General features: G+C 48.2%; 1 protein-coding gene across 2 annotated transcripts; it reads left to right on the top strand.

Moving 5' to 3' along the window:
* Nucleotides 1-444: 444 nt before the first annotated feature.
* LOC101926277 (aldo-keto reductase family 1 member B1) lies at nt 445-16,943 on the top strand. 2 transcript variants are annotated; one of them, XM_045388332.1, is made up of 10 exons: nt 445-546; nt 7,824-7,991; nt 8,677-8,793; nt 9,776-9,853; nt 10,145-10,267; nt 10,790-10,896; nt 11,223-11,304; nt 11,899-11,982; nt 13,919-14,001; nt 16,526-16,943. In XM_045388332.1, the coding sequence occupies exons 1-10, from the start codon at nt 481-483 to the stop codon at nt 16,566-16,568; spliced, it is 951 nt and encodes a 316-aa protein (XP_045244267.1). In that variant the 5' UTR covers nt 445-480; the 3' UTR covers nt 16,569-16,943. The 2 variants fall into 2 exon arrangements, 1 of the variants encoding a protein (XP_045244267.1); XR_012432869.1 differs by lacking the exons at nt 7,824-7,991; nt 8,677-8,793; nt 9,776-9,853; ... (4 more) ...; nt 13,919-14,001; nt 16,526-16,943 and adding an exon at nt 2,139-2,260 and having other exon boundaries at nt 445-1,984.
* Nucleotides 16,944-26,557: the final 9,614 nt, after the last annotated feature.

Raw genomic sequence — 26,557 nt, 5'->3', positions numbered from 1 at the left:
TAGTCAGTATGATTCACATAGATTAAGGACAAGGTATTCGTCAAATTCCCAAAGAGCATCAAACTGGGGTTGGACAATAGACAAAGGCATTCTTCTGGGCTCTTAATGAAACCAAAACTTATTTCCAGTCTATGTACTGATGGGATGCCTGTTATTTTCGCTAAAGCATTCGCTTTCGCACGAAATACAGCAGCTGAGGAACTCTTTTCTGCCACGCGGGACGGGGGCTAGCGATGGGGGCGGAAAGAATTCGGTGCCACTAGGACCTGGCGGAAAAAGCATCCCTGGCGGAAGAGGCATCCCCGCCGACCCCTGGGGTAGGCGGCCGCGGAACCTCGACGCAACCAATCAGAAGGGTCCTTCGCGCAGCGGCGCGCCAACCGCAGGCGCCCTTTCTGCCGGCCTCACGGGCTATTTAAAGATACGGGCCGCGGCCACGACCGCACCGTTCTGGGCGGGGGTCTGGGGAGCGCAGCAGCCATGGCCAGCCACCTCGTGCTCAACAACGGCGCCAAGATGCCTATCCTGGGGCTGGGCACCTGGAAGGTAGGTGGTTGGGGGGCGCGGGCCCTGGGCTCGCCTCATACTCTCCGCGCGGCTTGTGTCGGGGAGGGACCCGGAGTGACCCTGAGAAACCCGCACGGCGGACGCCCGGGTTGCTGGGTGCCTCGCGCCGGCTTGCAGGGTCCCCAACGGGCTGGGGTCGGCCCTGCGGAGACCCGGGCCTTGGCTCCCGGGGCTGGCCCTGGGCGTCAGGGGAGACATCCTGCGAGTGGGGTTTGGGAGCAGCTCACGGGAGCCCTCGCCCCACCGCCGGCAACCCTTGATGGGCGGCCCCCCAGTCCGCATTTGGTGTCCGAGCGGGCGCCCCAAGCGGCACAACGCGAAAGGGAGGCGGGGAAAGTGGGCTTAGCAGACCGGTGGACCTCCGGCGCAGAACAGGGACGTGGAGCCGTCGGCGAGGTGTGGGGGCGCGGCCCCAGCCTCCTTCCCCTCGCGGCACCTGTGGCCCCGTTGCCTTACTTGCAAATAGTTTGTCTCAGTCGTTTCCGTTCTTGCCATCCCTCAGGAATAAGCATCTTAAGCGCGTAGAGGGCAGAGAATTAAATTAGGTGGCGCGAGTTTGCCCGGACCCAGCTGCTAACAAGGCTCAGTGCGGAGCTCCTCGGCCAGGCGCCGCCTCGGGATGTCCTGGGCCTGGAGCTCGGGACAAAATCTGGGCACCCCATAGCCAGTTGATAATTCAGCAGGCGCCAAGCTTAGCATTTTGCCTGGAAAACCTCAACGCCACACAGCGTCCCGGAGAAGTGCCTGGCCGGATGAAAATGACAATAGGACATGAAACACCATAGGATATGAAACAGATGATAATATGATATGAAAAACTAAAAATAATAGCCTAATTATCTGAAAATTGAGCAATAAATGTGGTGGTATGGGAGCTGAGGCAAAAGCCAGTATTTTTAAGTACTAAGTATCGTATATTATATTCCACAGCCATAACCTGGGTTTCTCTCTGTTTCTATTTTCGTTGTTTGTTTGTGACAGGGTCTCGTTGCCCGAGCTGGGGTGCAGTGGCACAATCATGGTTCATTGCAGCCTAGAACTCCTGGGCTCAAGTGATCCTCCTGCCTCAGCCCTGCGGGTAGCTGGGACTACCGGTGCTCACCTCTACACCTGGCTAATGTTTTTTCTCCCCTCCCCCCCAGAGACAGTCTCCCCTTGTTGCTTAGGGTGATCTCCAACTCCTGGGCTCAAGGCACTCCTCCCACCTCACCTCCCAAATACAGGTGTAAACCATCTGGCACGCTCACGTCCCAGGTTTTTCTCTTAAAATTTAATATGGGCCTGGGCGCTGGATATTTACACACAGCCAAGGGAAGAAAACAACAGAAAGGACTGAGTGAACTGGGAGATGTTTGAAATAGGACAGAAGAGTTTACATGTACCCTAAAACCTGCTGTTGAAAATTAGTAAATATGAGGTGAGTAAGAAAAAGGTCATTTGCATCAGGGAGAGTGTTTCTTGGCCAGAATGATCAGGGTACATAATTTGTTTCCTCCAAAAAGTCCAGTGGTGTCTCTGAGGGTGTAATTGAATTACAAACATGACACCAAGCTAATTTCCGTCTGTTGCAGGTTATGCTCTTGGAATGGATGCGGAAGGATGCTTTCTTGGCAATTGCAAATACTTTCTAAGCATGATGCAGCACACAGATATATACATGTATCTGGAATAAAAATTACCTGACAGTACTAAACCTATGTGGGCAGCATTTCAATATTTTTACTCTATTCCATTTTTCCAAAAATTATTGTCGTAACTCTAGAAGCTAGTTTTGTGACCCATCATTTGAAAATCACTACTCTAGGGTAAATAAGGAGAAAAAGTTTATTTTTTTTGAGACAGGGGCTCACTGTCATCCAGGCTGGAGTGCAGTGGCATGATCATGGTTCACTGTAGCCTTAACCTCTTGGGCTCAAGCGGTCCTCATACCTCAGCCTCCCAAGTAGCTGGGACCACAGGCATGCCACCACACTCGGGTAGTTTGTTTTTAATTTTTTATAGAGACGGGTTTCCCTATGTTGTCCAGGCGGAGGAGTAAAAGTTTATGGAAGAGGGTTTCAGATCATTCACTTGAGCACCCCATGCCCCAAAAAGCTGTGTATTTGTTTAAGATAGCATCACATCATAACATCTGTACATTTAGGTTATGCATTCCAGTAGACAGTTCATTGAGAACTTGGATAATGTCTGCTTCATTCATTATTATGTCTAGCACTTCTCACAGTGCCTGGCAAATATAGTAGTAGGTATCCAAAAGTTATGTGTTGAATTCACGTGAAGAAGTAAAACGACTTTAGAGATAGCTGTATGGTGAAAGCGCCCACTTGTATTTCTGTGGATGAGGAGATCAGGTTGGTGTAGAATTGTATGGTGGGGGCAGCAGGGAATCGTGGGTCAAATTAATGGTATAAGGATGGACTTGGAGGCAACTTCCTTTTTTTCTTTTTTAATGACTTAAAACCTTTCCCTTGGGCCGGGCACGGTGGCTCATGCCTGTAACCCCAGCACTTTGGGAGGCAGAGGCGGGCAGATCATGAGGTCAGGAGATCGAGACCATCCTGGCTAACACAGTGAAACCCTGTCTCTACTAAAAATACAAAAAATTAGCCCGGCATGGTGGCATGCACCTGTAGTCCCAGCTACTCTGGAGGCTGAGGCAGGAGAATTGCTTGAACCGCAGAGGTGGAGGTTGCAATGAGCTGAGATCCCGCCACTGTACTCCAGCCTGGGCAATGGAGCAAGACTCCATCTAAAAAAACAACAAAACAAAACAGAAAAACCTTTCCCTTGTGTGTGTGTATGTATTCTTTCACAGATGCTTGACAAAAGGTGATCTTTTGCCTGTCTTTGTGACAGCTGGAGAAGGCCCTGCAGGCAGGTGCAGTTCCTTATTTTCCTGGGTCTTTCCATGCTGTAGCGGCTGTGTTGTACCTTTCAGACCCTCAGCAGGATTCTGGTAGTCTCTACTCTTGAAGGTCCTCAAATTCCATTCTCACCTCAGGTGGAGGTTTCAGGCAGGTGGAGAGACCATCTCTGCCCCAGACCCATGTGGCTTGGACAGGGTTTCTTTCTGGCAGGCTTGCCTTCTACAATGGATAGTAAACAAGGCCACTGGCCAGGCACGGTGGCTGTAATCCCAGCACTTTGGAAGGCCAGGGCGGGTGGATCACCTGAGGTCAGGAGTTTGAGACCAGCTGACCAACATGGTGAAACCCCATCTCCACTAAAAATACAAAAATTAGTGTGGCATGATGGCGGGTGCCTGTAATCCCAGCTACTTAGGAGGCTGAGGCAGGAGAATCACTTGAATCCAGAAGGCGGAGGTTGCAATGATCTGAGATGGCACCACTGCACTCCAGTCTAGGTGACGAGCAAAAAAAAAAAAAAACTCCGTCTCAGAAACAAATAACAACAACAACAAAAAACCATCATAGCATTGTAAAGCCAGGAAGCTTTTAAAACAGAGATGGTGTCTGGTGCCAGCCAGTGTCTTGTTACTGATAGTTTTTAATCTAGTTGAAAAATTGTTGGAGGTAAATAGTCATTGTAAGTCTTTTATGTATGCTCGCAGGATACTCCTAGGGCTGAAGGTACAAGTATGTTTCTCCATATTTTACCATGATCACTACCTCCCTCCCACCTAGGAGCCTTGTGAGACTCCCCCGCAATGTTGCCCCAAAATAAAATCACAGATAATATTGTACTTCTGCTTATGGCCAGTAGCCTTCTAGAGGGTCACAAGCCATTCTATAAGCTGAGAGGTTTTTTTGCCCCAAAGAACTAATTTTTGTCTCTTTGGGGCAATAGCAACCACTTTGAGAATGCATGAGGTAAAAGAAAATGTGCCAAGAAAGACTTGCTCCACCTTCCCCAAGTGGGGTAAGCTCGTGATGGCCCAAGATCCTTGGATGGGGTGAGGGTTGAGGCGCTGTGGGCATGGAAGTAACACAGGAGCCAGATTTACTGTTCACTTCCCTGGTGTCTCTAAAGCCCCCATCTCCTCCTCTTCAAGACCAAAGATATTTAAATAAGCCCTGCCCCTACAGGGTCAGTCCTGGTCCATCCACATCTCAACTAGTTAGAAATAGCAGTGTCTTAGAATTTGGGACAAATTGATGAAAATAGAACAGGAGGAAGTTAATCTCTGTTGCCAAACCTGATTCTGAGTGATGGTTTCCTGTTCCTTGCTCCAGGATTATCAGCATACCATTCTCATGCTTCCTACTCAGGTCGGTTCCTTTACCCGAAGTGAAGTGTCCTTTGCCCCGTCCCCCTACCCTTTCATTTCAGTAGCAACACCTGCTAACTAGAGAACATTTCAAAAACGTACGACGAAGAAGAGTTCCCTCTTCCCAGATATCCCGTGGTTAATATTGCAAAATATCCAGTCTCCGAGATACTCTGGTTTTACCATAAACACGGTCCTGTGACGGTCTTCCTGTTTGGCACTGCGGCTTGCTTTTTGACTTGCAGAGGGAAGAGAGGGAGGGGTGTCTTGAAGTAACTATCAAAGACCTGTAAGCAAAAGGGAAGAGGACTAGGTTTTAAAAGGAGTGTTGTGTGTATCTGTGTAGGAGGGAGACACTGATTTTAGTTATCAGTGTCTCAGAGTTGGTATTAGCCGACCGGTGTTATCAAAGGAGGAAGTGGGACCCCTGTCTTGAAGAGGTGGTGGAGGACTCAAGGGCAGAGGCTTCTCACTGCCATCACTTGGTGCCATCAGCCCAGAGCATTGCAAAGTCACTGCCCAACGTAGAGCTTTGCAGAGCCAGAAGTTCCAGGAGGAATGGGCATGCATGGCTTTGCCCATTAAGGGCACACAGATTAGTGGCAGGATCGGGTTAGAAACATGTAGGATTTGTATGATTGAGTTGCAATTGGAGTGTTTCATATGCTGCATTTCTACAGCTCTTCATCAGTAATGGCTGTGCCTGGATGCCACCCAGCATGTTTTCAGTTTACTTTCTTTTTAGAAGTCAATCTGGACCCTTCCCTCTGTTTGCATTTTCTCTTCTTTATGTTGTCATCCTGTGTTGGCATTCCCAAGTTTAGTGAACGGTTTCTCACCATAGCTTAAGTTGGCTGCTTCATTTGTCCTAAGGCAAATTAGTTTCTCTCAGGGAAGGGCTCTATATTGAGATCATTAACATTGAATGTGCTTGTGGATCCTCCTACATTTTCATTGCAGAGGTGACTTTTTCCCTGAGCACTTTGGTCAGCCTCACAGCATACATGTCTCAGTGAATGGCACATATCCAAGGAGCGATCGGCAGCAGCTTCCTCGTGACCTCTTGCAGTCATTGTGTCCTTTACTTTCTAGAAAAACATCTCACAACTTTCTTTTTCATTTCGTGCCAACCGTTTGACAACCTTGATTATCCTAGTCTGTGCCCTGTGGATTCCAAAGAACTGAAAAACCACTTTAATCTTAAGCAGGAAAAAAAAAAAAATGTGTGTTTGGGGTGGGGATTGATTGACTTCCCAAATGACAGCTGCTGACGTTAGGTGTCTGAGATTCAGGGTTCTAAATGTTGTCACCAGGATTCAGCCTCCCTCTGCTTCCCTCCAGCAGCTCCAGGCTGACATTCTCCCAGCTCAGTGACCCCAGCAGAACCAGGGCTGGTCTTAGTGGTTCCAATTCAAGTGCAAAGATTGAGTCTCATGGCCTGGGTTGAGTCGTGTTCCTGCCCCCGCACCAGTTGCGTGGCAGGCGGTGCATGGCTAGGGCGAGCCTGCGGAGTATGCCCTCCCCTCTGTCCCAGGCTTCGAGGGATCGGGCAGGCACAGTATATATAGTACATGCTGCAGCAGCTCCTCAGAGAAAAATCAATCAAGGCACCATCAAGCCTGGGGAAAGTTCAGTGTGTCCTGGGCAGTTTCCTGCCTGGGCCCCAATTGTTCTCTCTGGGGTAGGGATGTCCTCTGCTCTCCCTGCTCTCATCAGTGGTGACTGTGCCCGGACACCACTCAGAGCCTGCGGTAAGGCATTCTTTCCGGAAATTGAGATTCTCTGTTCTTTCAACCGTGCAGAGTGGGGAAGGCTGCAAGAGCAGCTTCTGAGGTCCTCTAAAGGTCTCCTCTTAACCCACACCTTCGATAAGCAACCCTACCCTGCCTCGCTGGTCCCTCTGAGGTGGAGAGTGAGCGCCTTGCTAACAGGCTCTGGTAATGGGCTTGTTCATTTGGGTGCCTTTCTTCCCCAACGCCTGTTGAAAATAGCTGATGTCAAAACACAGATGTCTGCAGCTGCCATGGCCCTGGGGGGGGTTTTCTTTTCATTTGTTTCTACCCCAGCTCTTCAAAGGAATGCACTCTGTTCATTCAACAGCCCACTGCGCACGTTTATTGTTCAGCTCTGTAATCGTAGCAGGATAGTGAAAGTTGGGGGGTACTTGTCCATGCAGTCTGTCTGGGTGCCAGTGAAGCACGATGCCATTGTAGGCACTTCCTCCTCTTCCAGTAGCCAGGCTCCCCACAGCTGTTCTGGTCACTCAGATGGTCAGGTGGCTTGGCCATGGACACCCATTCAGTCATTTTGCCAGGTCTACCACTAACCATTTGGTGATCTTCCATGATCCACATTCCCCCTGGTTTCCCTTTAACTCATTTCTGTCTGCTAATATCTCTGAGGGGCCCTCTCCCCTGTCTCTATACCTCTTGAAGCAGATCCTCATACAGTGAGAATTGACACATGGGCCTTTGAATCAACATCAGTGATGTTCTTGACCTCATGATAATCTCCCAGAACTGCTTGAAAACAAGCAATTGCTGGTATCAGAAGCCATGCATGAAAAGAGAGCATAAGGGGCAGGCATTCGCTGGCTGAACTGGGGGGCCAAGTGGGAATTGGGGTCCGTAGGACAGCTTTTTTTGAAATATTTTCAGATATTTGGAGGAAATGGTTTTCCTTACTATCTCAGCATTGAGAGTGTGGGGAAATGTTTTTAATACAGTGGTTTGCAAATCAGTGGATGTGAAGAAGCAAGAAAATGAGATGACTTCAGCATATCTTTTAAAAGTGATCTGACCTGCGCTTCAGTGGCTGTCAGATTCTCCTACAGGGCAATCCTGTGTGGCCTTTCACCTCCATCGCCCACATCTGAGGCTGGTAGTCCAGAATGCTGCGGAAGTGACCTGGTCTGTCTGCGCTGAACAAAGCGGCAGGCTGGTCAGCAGGGATCGGCGGCCGCCACTGCCCCTCTTCCTTGCTGGGCAAACTCTGCATTCTGCAGGGCTCATGTACTTTCTCCTTTCAGTCCCCTCCAGGGCAGGTGACTGAGGCCGTGAAGGTGGCCATTGACATCGGGTACCGCCACATCGACTGTGCCCATGTGTACCAGAATGAGAATGAGGTGGGGGTGGCCATTCAGGAGAAGCTCAGGGAGCAGGTGGTGAAGCGTGAGGAGCTCTTCATCGTCAGCAAGGTATTGTTCCACGGTGGGGCTGGAAGGGTCTCTCGGTCCCATTGTTGGTGCATCAGCCCAAAGCCAAGTCCACACTCAATACAGCTACACTTTTCACTGACGGGCGATTCTTCCAGGGGAAACGTGTCACTCAGGGCCATACAGGGCTCCAGAGCTTGCCCATCGTTGGCTGTCTATTGAACGTTCATTCCATCTGGGCCCATTGCTTAGAGCCCCATGCTGATGAGGCTGAGGTTGTGGATTGGCCCTCCCTCTCCAGGGAGTCGCTTTCAAGGATGGAACTTGGTTCCCATCTGCAGGCTGAATCTCTACTGCTGGCCACTGTCTTTGACCTGAGATATCGATGCACAAAGGATATGAGGCAGGAGAATGGGGCTGGCTCCACAAACACCAGCCCGGGGGGGAAGTTTCCCTGAGAGTTCATGCTTAGGCTTAGGGCAGGCTGACCAATCTGTCCATTCCATTTTGTGTCCTCTGTTTGGTCCTTGTAAGAGGTCTCGGTGACCTGGTCATCCTGCCTGCCTTTGGAAAGTTAGGATCTAGTACACAGTGGAAATGCCCTCACAACCATTCAGAGCGTCATGGTGAAACAAATGGGTTTTGGGGAGAGGAGACTGCTCTGTCTTCCAGCCAGGAAGCTGCCTTGTGGCTGGCAATGATGACGTGTGCCCTCTCGCTGGCTTAGCTGTGGTGCACGTACCATGAGAAGGGCCTGGTGAAAGGAGCCTGCCAGAAGACACTCAGCGACCTGAAGCTGGACTACCTGGACCTCTACCTTATTCACTGGCCAACTGGCTTTAAGGTATGGGATGCCTGGTGCAAACCAGGTCCCCCGGGGCTCAGGCGCAACCTGTGGTGTATTTTGAGCTCCCTTAGCAGGTTATGTGTGGGTGACTTTCTGTTCTTGCTGCTCAAGGTATAGCCAGTGAATCATCAGCACTGGCATCACCTGGGAGCGTCTTAGAAATCACAGTCTCGGGCCCCACCCAGGTCATTTGAATCTGCACCAGCAGTGACTCACATGCACACTTCTTCCAGGTTTGAGGAGCACTGCTCTTTGTCAGTTTTTAGTTGTGCAATTTAAAACTGTCAGCGAACACGGCTGTTGTCTGTAGTGCACATGGCCATGCGGCACGGTCAGTACCCTGGCCCTCCTCTCCAAGCACGTGCACACATACATTCCACACACACATGAGTCCCCACCCACATTCTACACACATACCCTATCCTGTGGAGGCCTGGTAAATATTTGTTGGCTGTCTGGTTCTTTGCACAAGAAGAACTTGAGAGTTATTATGTCTTTTGCCTTTTTTCTAGCTGCTGCCTCAGTTTTCTGCTGTCAGCCGGGTTCAAAGTGTGCATTTAGCTTTATCCTGTAGCCCTGTTTTATTGCACCACAGCATGTCAGGGCTGGAGGGACTTGACTTTTATCTTTGGATTTTAGGGATAAGCCGGGGAGACTGGGCCAGGTGGTAGTTTTATAGGCCAGTGACCAGCTGGGCCTTGGGCCCCGTGAGTCCTGGTCTTGAGTCCTTCCTGTATCCACACATTGCAGTCAGTGGCGGGGCTCATCTCTGTGGCAAAGTAGTGTCCGTGTCTCCAGCTCCAGCCCGTTTGATAGAGAAGTGTTGGCTGTCCACCTATTTCCTTTTCATACTGGCACACAGATGGTCCCTAGCCAGCTGTGGTGGTTTAGAATTGTTTTAGATGCCAGCTTGCCTCAGCAGGTCTGTGAAGGACTATTACTGATTGTTTTGTCTGTTTGTTTTTCATTGTAATGACAGCCTGGGAAGGAATTTTTCCCATTGGATGAGTCGGGCAATGTGGTTCCCAGTGACACCAACATTCTGGACACATGGGCGGTAAGACAGCCCCTGGTTGGACCTTGTTTTCATGACTGGTTCCCTCCTCTTAGGAGCAATCTGCCTGCCATTTCTCACATTGCATTTTGTTATTCTGTCACTGTTGTTTGCTCTTCTTATCTCATTAAAGCCAGCCTGGCTTTCGTCTCACTGTCTCTTGGCTTCTGAAAGGTCGAATTCGCTGGCACTGAAGAGTGAGGGCAGGACCCATTAAACTGGTGCAAAAGACACTTCTGATCCTGTGCTTTCTGGGCTCGTTTCTGCACCACACAGACACACGTTTCTCTGTAGGCCATGGAAGAGCTGGTGGATGAAGGGCTGGTGAAAGCTATTGGCATCTCCAACTTCAACCATCTCCAGGTGGAGGCGATCTTAAACAAACCTGGCTTAAAATATAAGCCTGCAGTTAACCAGGTAAACGTCCCCCAGGGACACTGGCATTGCAACGATGCTGTTTTACTATCTGATGCTGGTAGGGATTTCTCATCCACCTCACCCAGCGAGTGTCCAGGAGGCAGCTCCTGGGCCAGGAGGCAGCTCCAGAGTCCTGAGTTATGATTCAGCATGACACAGCACATCTGGGAGAGGAAATTTACAGGAAAGAAAGGGTTTGAGCCTGGCTTGTGACAATTTGGGTTCTGACAAAGAGGCAGCCATGAGATCCTCAGACCTGTGATAACTGATAAGTGGCTAAAGCCAGGAAAAGCCTCTAGGGCCCATGAGAACATCTATAATAAGATGATAGTAATAACATGGTAACATCAGGGATACTACCTGGGTATTGTAGGAAGGTACAGCTTATCTGGGAAATAGGGTGTTTGTTATACATAGTTTTCTCTATGGGCTAGGGAGGGACTTTAGCATAGGAAGCTTCATCTGTGTCATATCAGCATGTAGCCACAGTGCTCCCATCAGCTCTTGTGTTTGCATTTGCAGATTGAGTGCCACCCGTACCTCACTCAGGAGAAGTTAATCCAGTACTGCCACTCCAAAGGCATCGTGGTGACCGCCTACAGCCCCCTCGGCTCTCCTGACAGGCCCTGGTGAGCTTCCCACAGGCTCATGCTCCCTTGTCACTTGGTGAAGATTAGAAATGACTTAAAAAGAACAATTTAGCCTCAAGGAAGATGTTTCTGGGGCTGATCTGCAAAATTTCCCCCGAGTCTCTTGCTGGTTTTCCTGGAAGGGTTGGCGTTTCTAGTAGCAAGACACCTAGTCTTTTTCCAAAGGATTGGGGGTTCCTAACCCAGCTCTGAGGAAGAGACTGGTGGCTGCCCTCTGAGGTCGATGGGAGGATTAGGGTTAGGGTTTCTGGCTGCCATGAGTGACGGCCATGATGGTGTGACCTGGACTGTCTTTCTATCCTCAGGGCCAAGCCCGAGGACCCTTCCCTCCTGGAGGATCCCAGGATCAAGGCGATTGCAGCCAAGCACAATAAAACTACAGCCCAGGTACAGCCACTTCAGGTGTTCCTGACTCTCCAGAACTCCCTGCATTCCTGATGGTCCTGTTAGCCAAGAGGAGGAAGTGACTGAGCCTGTTACCCCCTCACAGGAAGTGTGGTTCAGGGTCCTCAAGTGCAGAGTGGACAGGGCACAGATGGGGGCTTTAGAAGAGTGGCATGGGCTCTTAGAGTAATAGTGCCTGCCCCCACTATCCCAAGGGTGACTGCCACGAGGGCCAGCACTTGTTCATTGATGTGGAAGCTCATCTCTGTACAAATGTAAGAGCTCTTACCAGCTGTGCAGGGAATGTTCTTTCCCCTGAGTGGTAGTGTGCATTCCTAGCCAGTGGAGGGCCTCACGTGGTCTCGTGATATGCCTGAGATACTGAAGCATGTGGCACGGTGGCTAGCGCAGGACTCTGGAGTCAGATCTGGACCTGAATGCGTCGCCTACCTGTTGCTAGCTGTGACCTGCCATCTTGGAGGCCCTCTCTGATCACCTGTGGAGTTCTCGCATGTCCTTCTGCGGGTTGTGTGACACTGTGATGATGGTGCGAGTGCCCGGCATGTGTACACACTCATTGTCTCCCTGGGCTCACAGGTCCTGATCCGGTTCCCCATGCAGAGGAACTTGGTGGTGATCCCCAAGTCTGTGACACCGGAACGCATTGCTGAGAACTTTAAGGTAAGATCTTGGCTGGTCAGGCCTGGCCCTCCTCCGTGGAGTGGGCGGTGGAGGAAGCCGCTCATCCTGTCCCTGGAGTGTCATCTGTGGGATCCCCACATCCTCTCCTCTGAGGCCAGGGAGCCATGGCGAGCGAGCCATAGACTGAGACGGACACCTCCCCAGTGGGGTCATGTGCAGAGCCAGGCCTTGTGCCTCCAGGGCCCCGTGCTGTGCACACACACACCTACACCTTTGCTCAGGCCCTTCAACCACACCGAGAGGTTACCCAGAGAAAATCTCGCTCTTGAGCTTCACTGCCTGGACCTGCCCTGCGCTGAAACTGTTAGTTACCAGCTGCATAACCTTGGACAAGTCACTTAACTGCTCAGTGCCTCAGCTTCCCTATCTATGAAATAATATCCATTTTGAGGGTTGTTACGAAGATTAAGTGATGCATCAAAGCACTTCACATGGTGCTTAATACCTTAGTAAGTGATCGAGAAATGTTGCTGTGCTGATAAGCCCAGGGACCGCAAAGGACCCTCTGGACCATTTAGCCCACTCACCAGCTCTGCAAGGAGTTCATGTGATGATGGACAGAGCCTAGACGTGTGTCAGGGCACAGGCAAAGTGCTCAGTGTGGCAGCTGGAGCAGCTCAGGCTACCGGGCACCACCTCCCTCCCCGCCCGTCCTTGCAGCTTTGGTGAGTCGGGGTGGGGGCACGCCCAAAGGAGAGCAACTCAGGGGAGTCCTGATGGCCCAAGCTCTGTTCTCATGGAGCGAAGTGGCTCTGCCAGGGAAGCTCTGTCTTTATCCAAGATCTGTGCCGCATGCAGCACAACCATGGGCATGGGGCTCTTGGGCAGGCCCCAGCTCAGGTGAGCAGCTGGTTTTGCCTGATTCCACTGCCCAGAGGCCGTGGCCCTAATGCCTGCCACCTGTCACGCGTGAGACAGGGATGAGAGTGATCCCTGAAGCGGGAAGTGGAGCCCATTGTTGAGTAGAGGAGACGTTTTTCTTCTTACGTGCAGGTAGATGTTCTGAGTACACAAGATAAAGTGGCAAAACCGTGGCCACTGAGGGAAAGGCATAGCCCACCGGAGATGCATCCTTTGTTTCATATTTCATTTTTTAAGGAATTAGGAAAGAAAAAATAAATGACTAATCTCAAAATGCTAACCTATTTTATTTTTGCATCTTATTGCACATTTTTCTGTGATCGTAATCACAGAGCCTGTAGCAGACTCTCTTTCTGCACATTTTGTGATCATCTGAAGCTAAGAGCCCTTCGGCTCTGGGAGTGTGTGTTGGCCTCATGTGGGTCTCACCCAGTGCTGCCTGCCTGCCTCCCTCCCAGCCTCCATGCCAGCTGAGTTCTGTACCATCTGCTGCCTTCATGCAGGTGCTTCTCTTCTCCCAGTATACCTTTCTTGCCTTTCCTGTCAGAACCTTATGCTTCTTAGGCCATGTCAAATACCACCTCCTCTTCGGCTGTGGTGGTTCAGTTCCCCAGCTGGAATGCATTTGGAATACCTCTGCCCTTCCTGTGCTCTGTTGAGTGCCTTACACAGTGTGTGATTAGTTATTTGTGGCACAGCTGTAGAAATACCTCTGCCCTTTGTTTGCTTCATCAGTAGAGGCAAAGACACATCTTACCCATGATTCTACTCCTCACTGCAGCGTATCACAATAGAAGTGCTCAGTAGTGTTTTTTGAAATGAAATAAAATGTATCATTTCCCTGGGAGGTTCTGGAAAGGAAGGACTGTTTTCATCGTTCCATATATTATCTAGCCCAACATGCACATTTCCTGAATAGTAATATAATCAGCTTTTTCTAAGTTCAGTTTATCATCTCTGCTCAAAGCCATGGAAGACATCTGGGTCCTGCACAGTATTTCGTCTTTTGTTTTTATTTGCAGAGCTTACTGGATTTTTTTTGTTTGTTTTTTAGGTCTTTGACTTTGAACTGAGCAACCAGGATATGACCACCTTACTCAGCTACAACAGGAACTGGAGGGTCTGTGCCTTGTTGAGGTGAGTGAGCCCCAGCGTGAGGAGCAGTTCCCAGGAGATCCTCAGATACTGCAGAGCAGAAGAGTGATCCCTGCAGGCCTCAGCGCCCATGCGCTCCTGTCACAGCTGTTCTTGCTTTGCACATTACCTTGCTTTCTCTGCCACATGACCTTACATTAGCTGAACTGCATGAAGCCAAGATGCCAAGAGATCCGCTCCTGATATCTTCTTCTAACCACGGGGCATTGTTGGCCTGGCCTGAAGTAACTACATATTTTGGCATTTAATTTTAAAATCCTAGTGGTTCATCTGAAACCAGGTGATCCCAGGTGACCCTGGATCAAACTCTGGAAGAATTTGCCTGTGACTTTTTGTCTTAATGACCCTAATGAAAGGGGTTTGGTCGGAAGCCCCTGGGGCTGGGGTTTGAGACAGTCCCAGCTCTGACCCTGGTAAGCCACGTGGCTCCAAAACAGGCCCTCCCTCTGAGCAGCAGGCACCTCCGTCCCTCCAGCCATACATCCTCTGGTTCTGTTTCCTCTGCGTGGTAGTTTGGAAGGAGCTGCCTAGGAAGGTTTTCTGGGGGTTTTCTCTTTTCCTACCATTACAATAACTAGGTGACGCGTGTAAGTCACTTCCTGCTTTTCAAGAAGGAACTGCTCATTTTGCAGTGGAGACTAAGACCCTGTTTCTCTTTCACTACCCTTATTCTCATTTGAGCTGTTTCCACACACTCTCCTTTAGTACTTCCTCTTCTAAGCAAAATTTGAACATTCCCTAAGATGGGGTGGGCCACCAGCTTTCCCTTTCCAGTCTGTCCCCTCTCCCTCCCCGGAGTTTGCACTGCTGGTGGCTTCAGCCACTGCCCCAGGCAGATGTGTGCCCAGCCTGCATCGTGGACGATAACTTTGCCCTGCTTCAGGCATGCGTGTGTCTGGAGAGCCTGCTGCTGCCACACTGTGGCCTCACACTCAAAACAGGCCACAAACAGAGCATGTCACAGGCAGCCCCAGGCCAGCACCCTTTCAGACGTCTTTGTTAATGCTACTTAGCCTTAGACATTGAAATCATTTTTGGATCTAGTGGACAAGGAGGAGAGGAATAAATCAGTCACCAAGCTACTTTCGTTCTCCTTTCAGAATCTCCCGTTCATCCGTCTTCCTTTTCCTCTCCCACTTGAGACAGTGGATTGAAGCTCTTAGGGCTGAGGAACCACAGTGGTTTTCTCATTGCTCCCTTTACAGTTAGACTCCTCTGCCCTCCAGTATTGTTCTAGAAACCTCTGTTCGATTATCCTGTTGTGTGGTGGTGAGTGGGAGGAAGAGACTAGCCCTGACATGCCCAGGTCTCCCAGGGAGTTTTCTCTATACACATGCCACCCCTCTGGCAGATACTGCTTTACTGAGCCTGACCTGCTGATGTCAGTGTCACTCTCCTTGGGTACACAAAAAAGGCAGGCCATGGAGAACTTTTGAATGGTTTTGAATAAGAGTTACAGACTCTAAGCACCCAGCTCAGATTACATAACTCTGGCCTTGCATGCCTTGCTCAACCATCTGTCCAGTGTTCCTGCCTTTATGTTCCCAGCACAGCCATTGGCCTTACTAGATGGACAGTGGGTGAGCTTTGGCAAAGACGTCTGCACCTGTGCTCCCTGCCCTGTTTCCAGTATAAAATCTCCAACCGTTGATTGTGCTCACTTCAGCCCCCACTGATACAAGGAGGCTCCCTCCGTCCTCAGAGCACTTGCCGTTGCTTCTCTTATCCTTAGAGATTCAGTCACATACAGAGTTTCAACATCCCTTTTTTTTTTTTTTTTTTTTTTTTGAGATGGGCTCTTACTCTGTCACGCAGGCTGGAATGTAATGGCATGATCACAGCTCACTGCAGCCTTGACCTCCTGGACTCAAGCGATCCTCCCCCCTTAGCCTCCCAAGTAGCTGGGGCTGTAGGCGTGCACCACCATGCCTGGTTAATTTTTAAAATTTTTTTGTTAAGATGGAAATCTTGCTATGTTGCCCGGGCTAGTCCCAAACCCCTAGCCTCAAGTGATCCTCTCGCTTCGGCCTGGAATTATAGGCGTGAGCCACTGTGCCTGGCCTACCTTCTGATATTATTACACCCTCTTATTGTTTAAGACCACAAGATGCTGTCTGGTCCTGCCAACTAGACTGAGTTACTAGGAGGCAGAAATCGTGTTGCCATCCTGCATGGCCCAGGCACAGTGCTGGGCACATGGGGAGGGGCGTCCGTCACACGTGTGCCGCTTGGTGACAGTAGTGGTAGAGGGGTCTGCAGTGCTGGGCACATGGGGAGGGGGTGTCCCTCACACGTGTGCTGCTTGGTGACAGTAGTGGTAGAGGGGTCTGCAGGGTGAGTTGCTTCCCCCAGCTGCAGAACCGTGATCTGCAGATTCAGAACTAGCTTGTTGCCTCTGAGGTTCTGTTTTCTTTCTTCAATGAGACACATCGTTTCTCTGTTGGGAGTTGGGTATAGTCAAAATCACCTCTTCAAAAAGCAACTGTTTTCTCCTTTCTCCTGACAGCTGTGCCTCCCACAAGGATTACCCCTTCCATGAGGAGTTTTGAAGCTGTGGATGCCTGCTCATCCCTAAGTGACCTATACCTGTGTTTCCTGCCTCATTTTTTTTTCTTGAAAATGTAGTATGGCCTCTGTCACTCAGCAGCGGGACAGCAACCTGTAGAGTGGCCAGCGAGGGCGTGTCTAGCTTGATGTTGGATCTGAAGAGCCCTGTCAGTAGAGTAGAAGTCTCTTCTAGTTTGCTTTGCCCTTCTTTTTGCCCCGCTGGGGAAAGTACAACCTGAATACTCTTTTCTGACCAAAGAGAAGCAAAATCTACCAGGTCAAAATAGTGCTACTAACAGTTGAGTTTTGACTGCTTGGAACTGTAATCCTTTCAGCAAGACTTCTCTTTGCCTCAAATAAAAAGTGCTTTTGTGCGCTTGGTTTTGTGAGCTTTGGTTTTTTAAAACAATAGCAACCTTCTACTCACTTTCAACCATCACTTTCCAGATAACCCGTAAAGCAGGCCCGTCAGTGATGCAAAAGGAGTGAGGACTTGGCTTTTCTACAAGTCCTCATCTACAAGTTGGGGGCCCCCACCCCAGTACTTTACCCATTTAGCTTTAGGGCCGTGGGTTTCATCCTGGCTGCACACCGGGTCACCTTCGGGGGGTTTAAGGCTGGTGATGTCTGGACCTCGCCCTGGAGGCTGATCTGATTGTCTGGGCTGTGGCCAGGACAGCAGGAGTGTACAGCTCTCCAGGTGATTCCAGTGTGCAGCCAAGGCTGAGCCACAGCTTTAGGGTAAGCCCATGTTCGATTCCACAGATTCCTTGGTTGCTCCTTCTCTGTGTGAAGGCCGAAGTCGGTGTTTACTAAGCATCACAACCTGAGAGAAACTGCTTTCCTGAAGCCTGTTGTCTAGACGAGAGGAAAGACAAGCATAAATAAATAGCTTCCGATTGGATAAGGATGAAATAGGGCTGCAAAAGTAAAGGCTTTGCGGCAGAATGCTGTTGTTTTTGTTACTGTTTCTTTATCCAGAGTTAAGTTTGACAAAGGCCAAGAAAGGAATGGAATAGACAAGTGCCGACTTGAAACTTCATCAAGTTAGGTTGTTTTGTGGCTGGCCTTGTTTATTGGATAATTAGGACCCCCATGATCAAGTCATATTAACTGCTTTACAGGTGATCTGTGTTTAGGATGTACCTCTAAAGGTATAGTTAATTGGGCAGTGGTGGTTCCTGGCCCTCACCCAGGGATGGAAGGGCACACCTCGCCCTTCTGCAGCTGGGGTTGAGCCCAGTGGAGAACCCAGAGCCCCACTGCACAGGCTGCCCTCACTACCTGGCAGCCTTGGGCCTGGGACCCTCATGGCATCTGCTGATTACAGTGGTCCAGGTTCCCCTGTCAGAGTGTGCAGGTCACACCTTATCCCGAATTAAACTGCAGGCCTCTTATGTCACCATGATGATGAGTAGATTTTAGTTTTGTTACAACAGTTACATCAAATCATCTGACCTGATCCCCACTGGTCCCCAGTTGGCTTCAACACTCTTTGGAAAAATAAGGTAGTCACTGGTAAGTGTTTAAATCTGTTACCTGCCGTCTAGATCTCTGCCTAGGATAGACCATTATAGCATGACAATTTGAGACTCAGCCCAAGAGCATAAACAAGATAAAAGGCAAGCTGCCTCCCCTCCCTACTTTCCAACAGAACCCTCAGAATTTTTCTGAGGACTGTGCCTTAGGAGCCTTGCCTGCAGTGGAGGAGGAGGAAGCGAATTAAGTCATGCCACAAATGACAGGGAGAACAGCTGGTTCTGCATTTTGAAGCTGCAATCGTATTTTCAGCAGTCAGCGACTCGGGCTCAGGTAAGGCCTGTTGCTTGTATGCTGAAAAGTGTGGCTTAGGGAACAGAAGGCGAGGCTGTGGAGCTCAGTGGGACCAGCTTCATTCCACTAACAATTCATCCAAGGAGCAGATGGATGCAAGAAGGTCTGTGGATCAAAACAGGTGCTGCTTCATTCACCAGTGGAGAGCTCATTCTTCCTTCCCCTTGTGGAATCAAAACCGCTACACCTTCCTGGACAAACTCCAGCCCAGCCTCAGGACTCTGGTGGACTCGTCACGATGAATGAAGTCACCCTTCAGAGAGCAAAGTCAGTGGCAGTGTTAGAACAATGGTTCTGGCCTCATCTCTGGGGACCTTTGCCTCTGGTGAAGTTGGGGGTACAACATACATTCATGAAACTGAGATTTTACCAAAATAATGTTCCAAAGAGCAGAATTGTTAAGATAATGAGACCAATGAAAAGACGGAACTAAATATTAAATCACATGGGCAAGTAAGATCTGCATTGGAAAATCTCTGAACAATGCCTCCAGAGACTTGATTTCAAACCATCATTTTTCAGGATCTGATTTCAAAGAACAAGGTTTCTCAACACTGTGTCCCTTATGTTGATAAAATTGCACAAACTGCTATAGTGCAATGTCCTTGCTGCTGTCTATCATGGTTTCTCACGGGGCTCATGGGCAGGACCCTGGGAGGGTGCCCAGCCAGGATGAGCACAGTCAGTATTGGATTCAGCCCAGGAAGATTTCCCTGGAGGAGCGTTCTGGGAATTCACGGCTCTCTAGGATCCAGCCCCCTAGGTTATACCAAGTCCTTCTGTCCCTTGAAGGCAGTGGAAGCAGCTGATGGCTCCTCAGGTCCTCTTACAGCTCCAAATCCCAGTGTAGCCTGAGGGGCCAGCTTCTGTTTTCCACACCCTTCTATCCAGTTTCTAGAATTCCACCTAGGCACAGAGTAAACTCTCAGTAATGTCAGTTGATGAATAAGTGAGTAAACGCAGAGTTTTTCTTATAATGCCTATTAGAACCCCCAAGTTTTGAAATCAGCATATATTAACAAATGCTAGCTGTTCAGTTCTGATCCTGGCCCATAATTCACTGAATGGTGGCCGAGAGTTCTATGACTATAGACTCTTAATTGCAGTTCTAATTCATTTAATCTATCAGCCTTCATTTCCTCATCCTACAAAATGCCTACCTCATCGTGGTCATGAAGACTGCATGAGATAATGAATGTAAAACCCCCTGTCCCAAGGCCTTGCACACAGCACTCAAAACATGCTAGCCATTATTGTTGATATTGTTAATATCATTATAATCAAACATTGACAACAGAGGCAAACCTATCCAGCCCCTCAAGGCTGGCAGGTGGTGCCCCAGAGGGTAGAGCTATGCCCTGAGAGGGGCTTTTTTCTCCGCAGGAACATCACTCCATCCTCATACAAAGGAACGGATTCTCCTGACACACTTATCAGTGAGCAGCACACAGTTTTTGTTTCCTACCCCTAGGATTGTATTTCATGGCAAGAAGAAAATACTGCCCATGGGCTTGTAAGAGTTATCTGTTTCATACTGATAGGTGAAATCAGAATGTGAGAGACAGAAAAGACTATAGAGGTCATCTAATCCATTGTTTCTCTAAGCCAGCGTTTTCAGATTTATTTCTGGCAGCAGACTCCATTCTTCAAAAGAAAATCTACATGGGTCCTCAATATGTAACACAGATACAGGCAGAGCTGCTGTGGTTTCCGTGGGGGAGGAATCTGGGAGCCAAGCCAGCAGCACCCCTTCCCACATTCCCCTCCACCCGTGAGGACGCTGGAACAGTTTCAAAGTCTTGGAATCTAACGCTTTGCGTTTTGTTTTTAATACCTACAAAGATTTATTTCACACAGTTGCTGGTGTTCAGCAATTTTGGAAAAGCTTAGCTGGGTGGTTCTATATGAAGGCTTGACTGGGGCTGGAGGCTCTGATTCCAAGATGGCTCACTCAACCACTGGCAAGTCAGTAGTGGGTATTGGCAGGACGCCTCATCTCCTTCCTATGTGTACCTTTCCCTAGAGGTGTCAGAGTGTTCATGACATAGTGGCTGATTCTCCGAGTGAGTGAGTAAAGAGAGCACAAAGTGGAAGCCACAATGTCTTTCATTATCTAACCTCAGATGTCACACAGCATCATCTCCAAAATAGCCTATTGGTAACAATGGTCAGCCCTAGCCACTGGGGACACCTCGGAGGGTGACTACCAAAATTTGTAACCTGAAAACTGCACATTGTTTAGAAGGCATTTCAGATGTAACTGTAAACATGAAAATGATACTTCAAAAGAACATGTTCAGATTTACAACAACAAAAACTCTTGAGGATCAGAACGGTGAAGTGACCAACCAAAGCTCACACTGCAATTTAGTGGCAGAAAGGGGGCTAGAATCTTGGTCTGTGGAAACTAGTCTGTGGCATTGCATCATAATATTATTACAATGACATTCCATTATAATAAAAATTATAGTAGTTTACACATGTATAAAACTTTCTTGCCAGGCTGGACACAGTGGCTCACACCTGTGATCCCAGCACTTTGGGAGGCCAAGGCAGATGGATCACCTGAGGTCAGTAGTTTGAGACCAGCCTGGCCAATGTGATGAAACCCCTTCCCTACTAAAACAAAAATTAGCTGGGCGTGGTGGTGTGCACCTGTAGTCCCAGCTACTCAGGAGGCTGAGGCAGGAGAATCACTTGAACCCAGGAGGCGGAGGTTGCAGTGAGCTGAGATCGCGCCACTGCACTCCAATCCTGAGTGACAAAGTGAGATGTCATCTCAAAAAAAAAAAAAAAAAAAAGGAAAAGGAAAAGAAAAAAACTTTATTGCCAAGTAATCAAGGTTAACATCAACAGTGATGGGTTATGTTGATAGTATAGTCATGATATGATGTCATGAGAATGACACTTGACCTCTACGATCTTCCTTCCAAAAACCAAAACCCTAGTCCAATCATGAGAGAAACATCAAATTGCAATTGAGGGATATTCTACGGTATTCCTCAAAACCATCAAGGTAATCAAAAACAAGGAAAGTTTCAGAAACGGTCACATCCAAGAATAGTGGAGGCAGGATGCCTCAGTGTAATGTGGATGGGATCCTGGGATGGAAAAAGGACATTGGGTAAAAACTCAGGCCGTCTGCATAAAGCAAGGACTTGAGTTAATAACATCAATATTGGTTCATTATACCAAATGTACCATAGCAATATAAGATGTTAATTACAGGAAAGTAGATGTAGGATATATGGGAAATCTCTTCACAATTTTTCTGTAAATGTAAAACTATTCTAAAATAAAATGCCTTAAAAGAAAACTTTGTAAGAGTGGTCTTTGTAAACAATAGCCAGTATGTCACCTAGATTACTTACCTGCTTTTAAAAATGCCTGCACCTTTTTTAGATCAAGCAGATAAAATTATTAGCAAGGGTACAGATTTAAATGGCAAAATCACTAATCTTGTTCTTGGAGAACACATATTTCTAAGTACATGTGGAACATTTATGTTAATCAATGATATACTAGGCCAAACTGCTGGCCTCAACAAATTTCAATGAACTGATATATAAATATTATTCCTCTGGTCAAAATTACATAAAATTATAAAAAATAAAGTAACTGGAAACTGCCCTCCACATGAATTTGGAAATTTTGAAATAGATTTACAATCAATTCAAAGGTTAAAGAGGAAAAAAATAACAGCAAACACTATATATGGCATTTATTAATTACGTAAGGCAATTTAATGTTGCCCAGGGTGGTCTCAAACTCCTGAGCTCAAGCGATCTGCCTGCCTTGGCCTCCCAAAGTGCTGGAATTACAGGCGTGAACCACCACACCTGGCCTATATGTGATCTATTTCATAATAATAAATAAATGTTTGCAAACTATCTCATTTGATCCTTACAACAGTCCCGTGAGACTCGTGTGTGACGTGATTCTTCCTTTATAGTTGATAAACTAAATCAAGAAAACTCATTTGGTATACCAAATGTCTCACAGCTAGTCAACGGTTTCACCTCCAAACTCCGTGACCTTTCTACTGAATCACAGTGAAGCTACTTTTTATGACTACCTCTGCTGCTATCTTAACTCTAGATACAGAAAAATTTGATTGCCCAACTGCCTGTCATTGAGCAAAAGAAGTAAAGTCCTTTCAACAGAGTTATCTTTTCATCTTGTCTCCAATTCTTGGCTTGGAGTGATAAACGGTGTTTGCCAGAGTTGTAAGCCAGGAATAATTTCAGTGGTATTAGAGAGTTAGTCAGAGATAAGACAACAGGTTTTGGATGAGAATTGTGAGTGTCCCAACCTGTTAGAGACCTGGGACCCAGGGAAAGGAGAGCCAGCCTTGGGGCCCATGGCAAAAGTCAGATAAGCTTTGTTAGATATAGAGCACAGAGTCAAAGGGGACCAGGGAATGGGGTACTGACCACAGGGCACAGGACAGCATGGAGAAAGGACAGGAACGAGCGATGGGAGGAAAGCAGAGGGAGGCCATTAATACACTCCCACTGCACAGATCCACTTAGGCCTGCAGCAGAGGCTTCCGGGCCTAAACCTGGGCATTGAGAATTGTGTGGCCTTCTCTCCCTGCAAATCAGCGGATTGGGATTTTGACAGGGTTCTCAGAGGCCACATGGTCCCAGCCTTCATTGTACAGGAAGGATCAGGTGATTTTGTCAAGAACAGCCAGGGCTAGAACTCTGCAGGTATTTATCCAATATTCTTTTTCTCTAGGTCACCTACCTTTTAGTCTGAACACATGATTTTGAAAACCCCAGGCCATCCACTCGTGGCCTAATCTGGACTAGAGACCAAATCAATTTGTCACCCAGTGGGAGGCCATATGGTTCAAACTGTGTTTCTGAAAAGGTCTGGATTTCCTCCCCGGGCTGAGGGGGAAGAAAGGGGTGGTATAGGTGTCCTCTCCCCCTCCCCTTACCACCTCAACCAGAGCAAACTCCTTTTTTATCTTTTTTTGTTGAAATTGTATATACGATTTTATTTGTGAAAAGGGTTCTGATCCTTTAAGAAACTTTAAGAAAAATTAAAATCCATTCCATGGAAAACCAAGTTGGATCTCTTGAACTCTCTCTGTCCATTTCCCAGATTTTAGTACCATTCAATAAGTATTCTTGGAGTCCTAGTTATATGCCTAGCATTGTGGCACATGCTAAGGGACATAAACAAAGAGATTATTTGGCCGGGTGCAGTGGCTCATGCCTGTAATCTCAGCATTTTGGGAGGATGAGGAGGGCGGATCACCTGAGGTCAGGAGTTCAAGACCAGCCTGGCCAACATAGTGAAACCTCATCTCTACTAAAAATACAACATTAACCAGGTATGGTGGTGGGCACCTGTAATCCCAGCCATTCGGGAGGTTGAGGCAGGAGAATTGCTTGAACCCAGGAGGCGGAGGTTGCAGTGAGCCAAGAGTGCACCATCGCGCTCCAGCCTGGGCAACAAGACTTTGTCTCAAAAATAAATAAATAAGTAAATAAATACATAAATAAAAGAAGTTGTTCTATTCCCCAAGGTGCAGATCTGCAAATTACTCATAGGGTAGTTCCTTGGAAAACGGTAGCATTTTCCCTTAGAAACAGCTTTATATATAATGCTTCATATACGATGTTCCTACCATCCTATTTAATTGCATCTCCTTTCTTGGATGTCCCTGCAGAAGGGTTGCAAAAGGATAATACAATAAGATCTTGGTCCCTGCAACTTGTTAATTTTCTGCCACAAAAGTAAAGGGGATTTCTTTCTATGTGTGTATGGGTAGCTCTAGGTGAAAAACTGCATAATTTTCTGTACAGGGAGAAATACGACAATAATCTCCTTCTCTTTTTTTTCCTTCTCCTTGTTCTTCTTCTTCTTCCTCTTCTTCCTTTTTTTTTTTTTTTTTTGAGACAGGGTCTTGATCTGTCACCCAGACTTGAGTGCACTGATGTAATCATGGCTCACTGCAGCCTCAACTTCCCCAGCTCAAGCAATCCTCCTACATAAGCCTCCCAAGTAGCTGGGACTATAGGTGTGCACAACCATACCTGGCTTTTTTTCTTTTTTCTTTTTTTAAATGCAGAGTCTCACTATGTGGCCCAGGCTGGGCAATAATTGCTTCATGGTGGTGTGAGGGAGGACAGAACAGGCCATTCTAGGTTGGATGTTCCTAAGATGAGCACAGCATGTGTAAACCCGGTTGGTTCCTGGGACTGTGGGGAGAGCAGATGATAGTCCTACCAAAAAGAAGGCAGGTGAAAAGTTAGACAACATGAAGAGTTGACGGAAGTACGTAGCTCCAACTACTGTCTGGTAGAATTCTTCCCTGACCCCAGCAACTGCCCTCTCGATGTATGTGATTCAAATGCTGCTTGGCTAGATTGGGATACACACCAGCTGGTCTCTGCCTGGTCCCTGGCCTCCCTGCCTCACCAGAACATCCCTGAAAGTGCCTAGTCAGTCTGGGTGCGCCTGATCCTACAGCAAGGACCCGCTGGCTTACGGGCACCGTGGCCAAGCAAAGGAGGCGAAGGAAGCCTCGGTCATCGAGTTCAGCCTGTGTGAACAAAAGGAAGTCTCCATCCACGCTCGCCGCGCTCCGTCCTTAGCCTCCTGAGCTTATAGTGTGGTGTATGCTTCCCCCTTCTGGCCACAAATGGTCAACAACGATTTCTGGTAATCCTTGGTGGGAGTCCCTGCTTACTGCTGGGAAGTGGACCTTCCTAATAACAGCGACGACAATGATACTGTTGCCACAGCTATTGATGGAAGTGGTACAATACAACAGGTGCAGTAAAAAGCCCTTTACATACACTGTCTCACTGAATCCTCAAAGCCAGGGGTCCCACAGAAAGGTACCAGTCCATGGCCTGTTAGGAACGGGGCGGCACAGCAGGAGGCGTGCGGTGGGTGAGCGAGCAGAGCTTCATCTGTATTTACAGCCACTCCCCTCTCGCATTACCGCCTGAACTCTGCTTCCTGTCGGGTCAGCAACGGCGTTAGCGTCTCCTCGGAGCGCACTGTGAACTGCGCATGCGAAGGTTCTAGGCTGCGCACTCCTTATCAGATTCTAATGTCTGATGACCTGTTACTGTCTCCCATCACCCCCAAATGGGACCGTCTAGTTGCAGGAAAACAAGCTCAGAGCTCCCACTGATTCCACATTATGGTGGATTGTATAATTATCTCATTATGTGTTACAATGTAATAATATTAGAAATAAAGTGAACAATAGGTGTAATGCACTTGAATCATCCCGAAACCATCTCACCACCCCCAGGTCTGTGGAAAAATTATTTTCCACAAAACCAGTTCCCTGTGCCAAAAAGGTTAGGGACCGCTGCTCAAAGCAATTTTGTAAGGAATGTATTGTTATCCCCACTAAACAGAAGACAAACTAAGACACAGAGCAGTTAAATGACTTGTGTAAAATACATGCTGATAAACACAGCAGGGCGGGGGTTCACGCCTAGGTGTGTCAGGCTTCCAAGTCCGCGCTCTGGGCCACTGTGAACGTTCCCGTTTCTGACAGGATGTGTTGTGGGTGGGGTGTCCTCTGTCAACAGAGACATCTGTCACACTATTCCTGCCTTTTCACTTCCATGAGTCCACATCCCGGCATCTTCCAAGTCATTTTTCCTCTTCACTTGTTGTGCTTATCGGCAGATCTATGACCATCCCAGCCTTTCTTTTCTTCCTGATCTTTGTGCAATTTGTCTCCCTCCTGCTTGCTTCAAACATTCACTCTTGCACAGTAGTTCTTTTCCTTTCTTTTCTTTTTTTCTTTTTTTTTTTGACATAGAGTCTCACGCAGTTGCCCAGACTGGAGTGCAGCAGTGCTATCTCCGCTCACTGCCACCTCCACCTCCCAGGTTCAAGCGATTCTCTTGCCTCAGCCTTCTGAATAATTGGTATTATAGGCACCTGCTACCATGCCTGGCTAATTTTTTATTTTTAGTAGAGATGGGATTTCGCCATGTTGGCCAGGCTGGTCTTGAACTCCTGACCTCAGGCGATCTGCCCGCTTTGGCCTCCCAAAGTGCTGGGATTACAGGTGTGAGCCCCTGTGCATGGCCTGTGCAGCAGTTCTTAAACTGGCATCCACAAAAGGTCTGGATTGAATCCGAGAGATCTGTGAACATGGACATGGAAAATA

The sequence above is a fragment of the Macaca fascicularis genome, chromosome 3, assembly GCF_037993035.2.
Source record: "Macaca fascicularis isolate 582-1 chromosome 3, T2T-MFA8v1.1".
Taxonomy (NCBI): Eukaryota; Metazoa; Chordata; class Mammalia; order Primates; family Cercopithecidae; genus Macaca; species Macaca fascicularis.
This window is presented reverse-complemented; position numbering and strand designations above follow the sequence as displayed.

Coding starts and splice junctions, on each gene's coding strand:
- LOC101926277 (XM_045388332.1), top strand. CDS start 481: ATGGCCAGCCACCTCGTGCTCAACAACGGCGCCAAGATGCCTATCCTG. Junction 7,992..8,676: donor AGCTCTTCATCGTCAGCAAG/GTATTGTTCCAC, acceptor TCGCTGGCTTAG/CTGTGGTGCACGTACCATGA. Junction 9,854..10,144: donor ACATTCTGGACACATGGGCG/GTAAGACAGCCC, acceptor GTTTCTCTGTAG/GCCATGGAAGAGCTGGTGGA.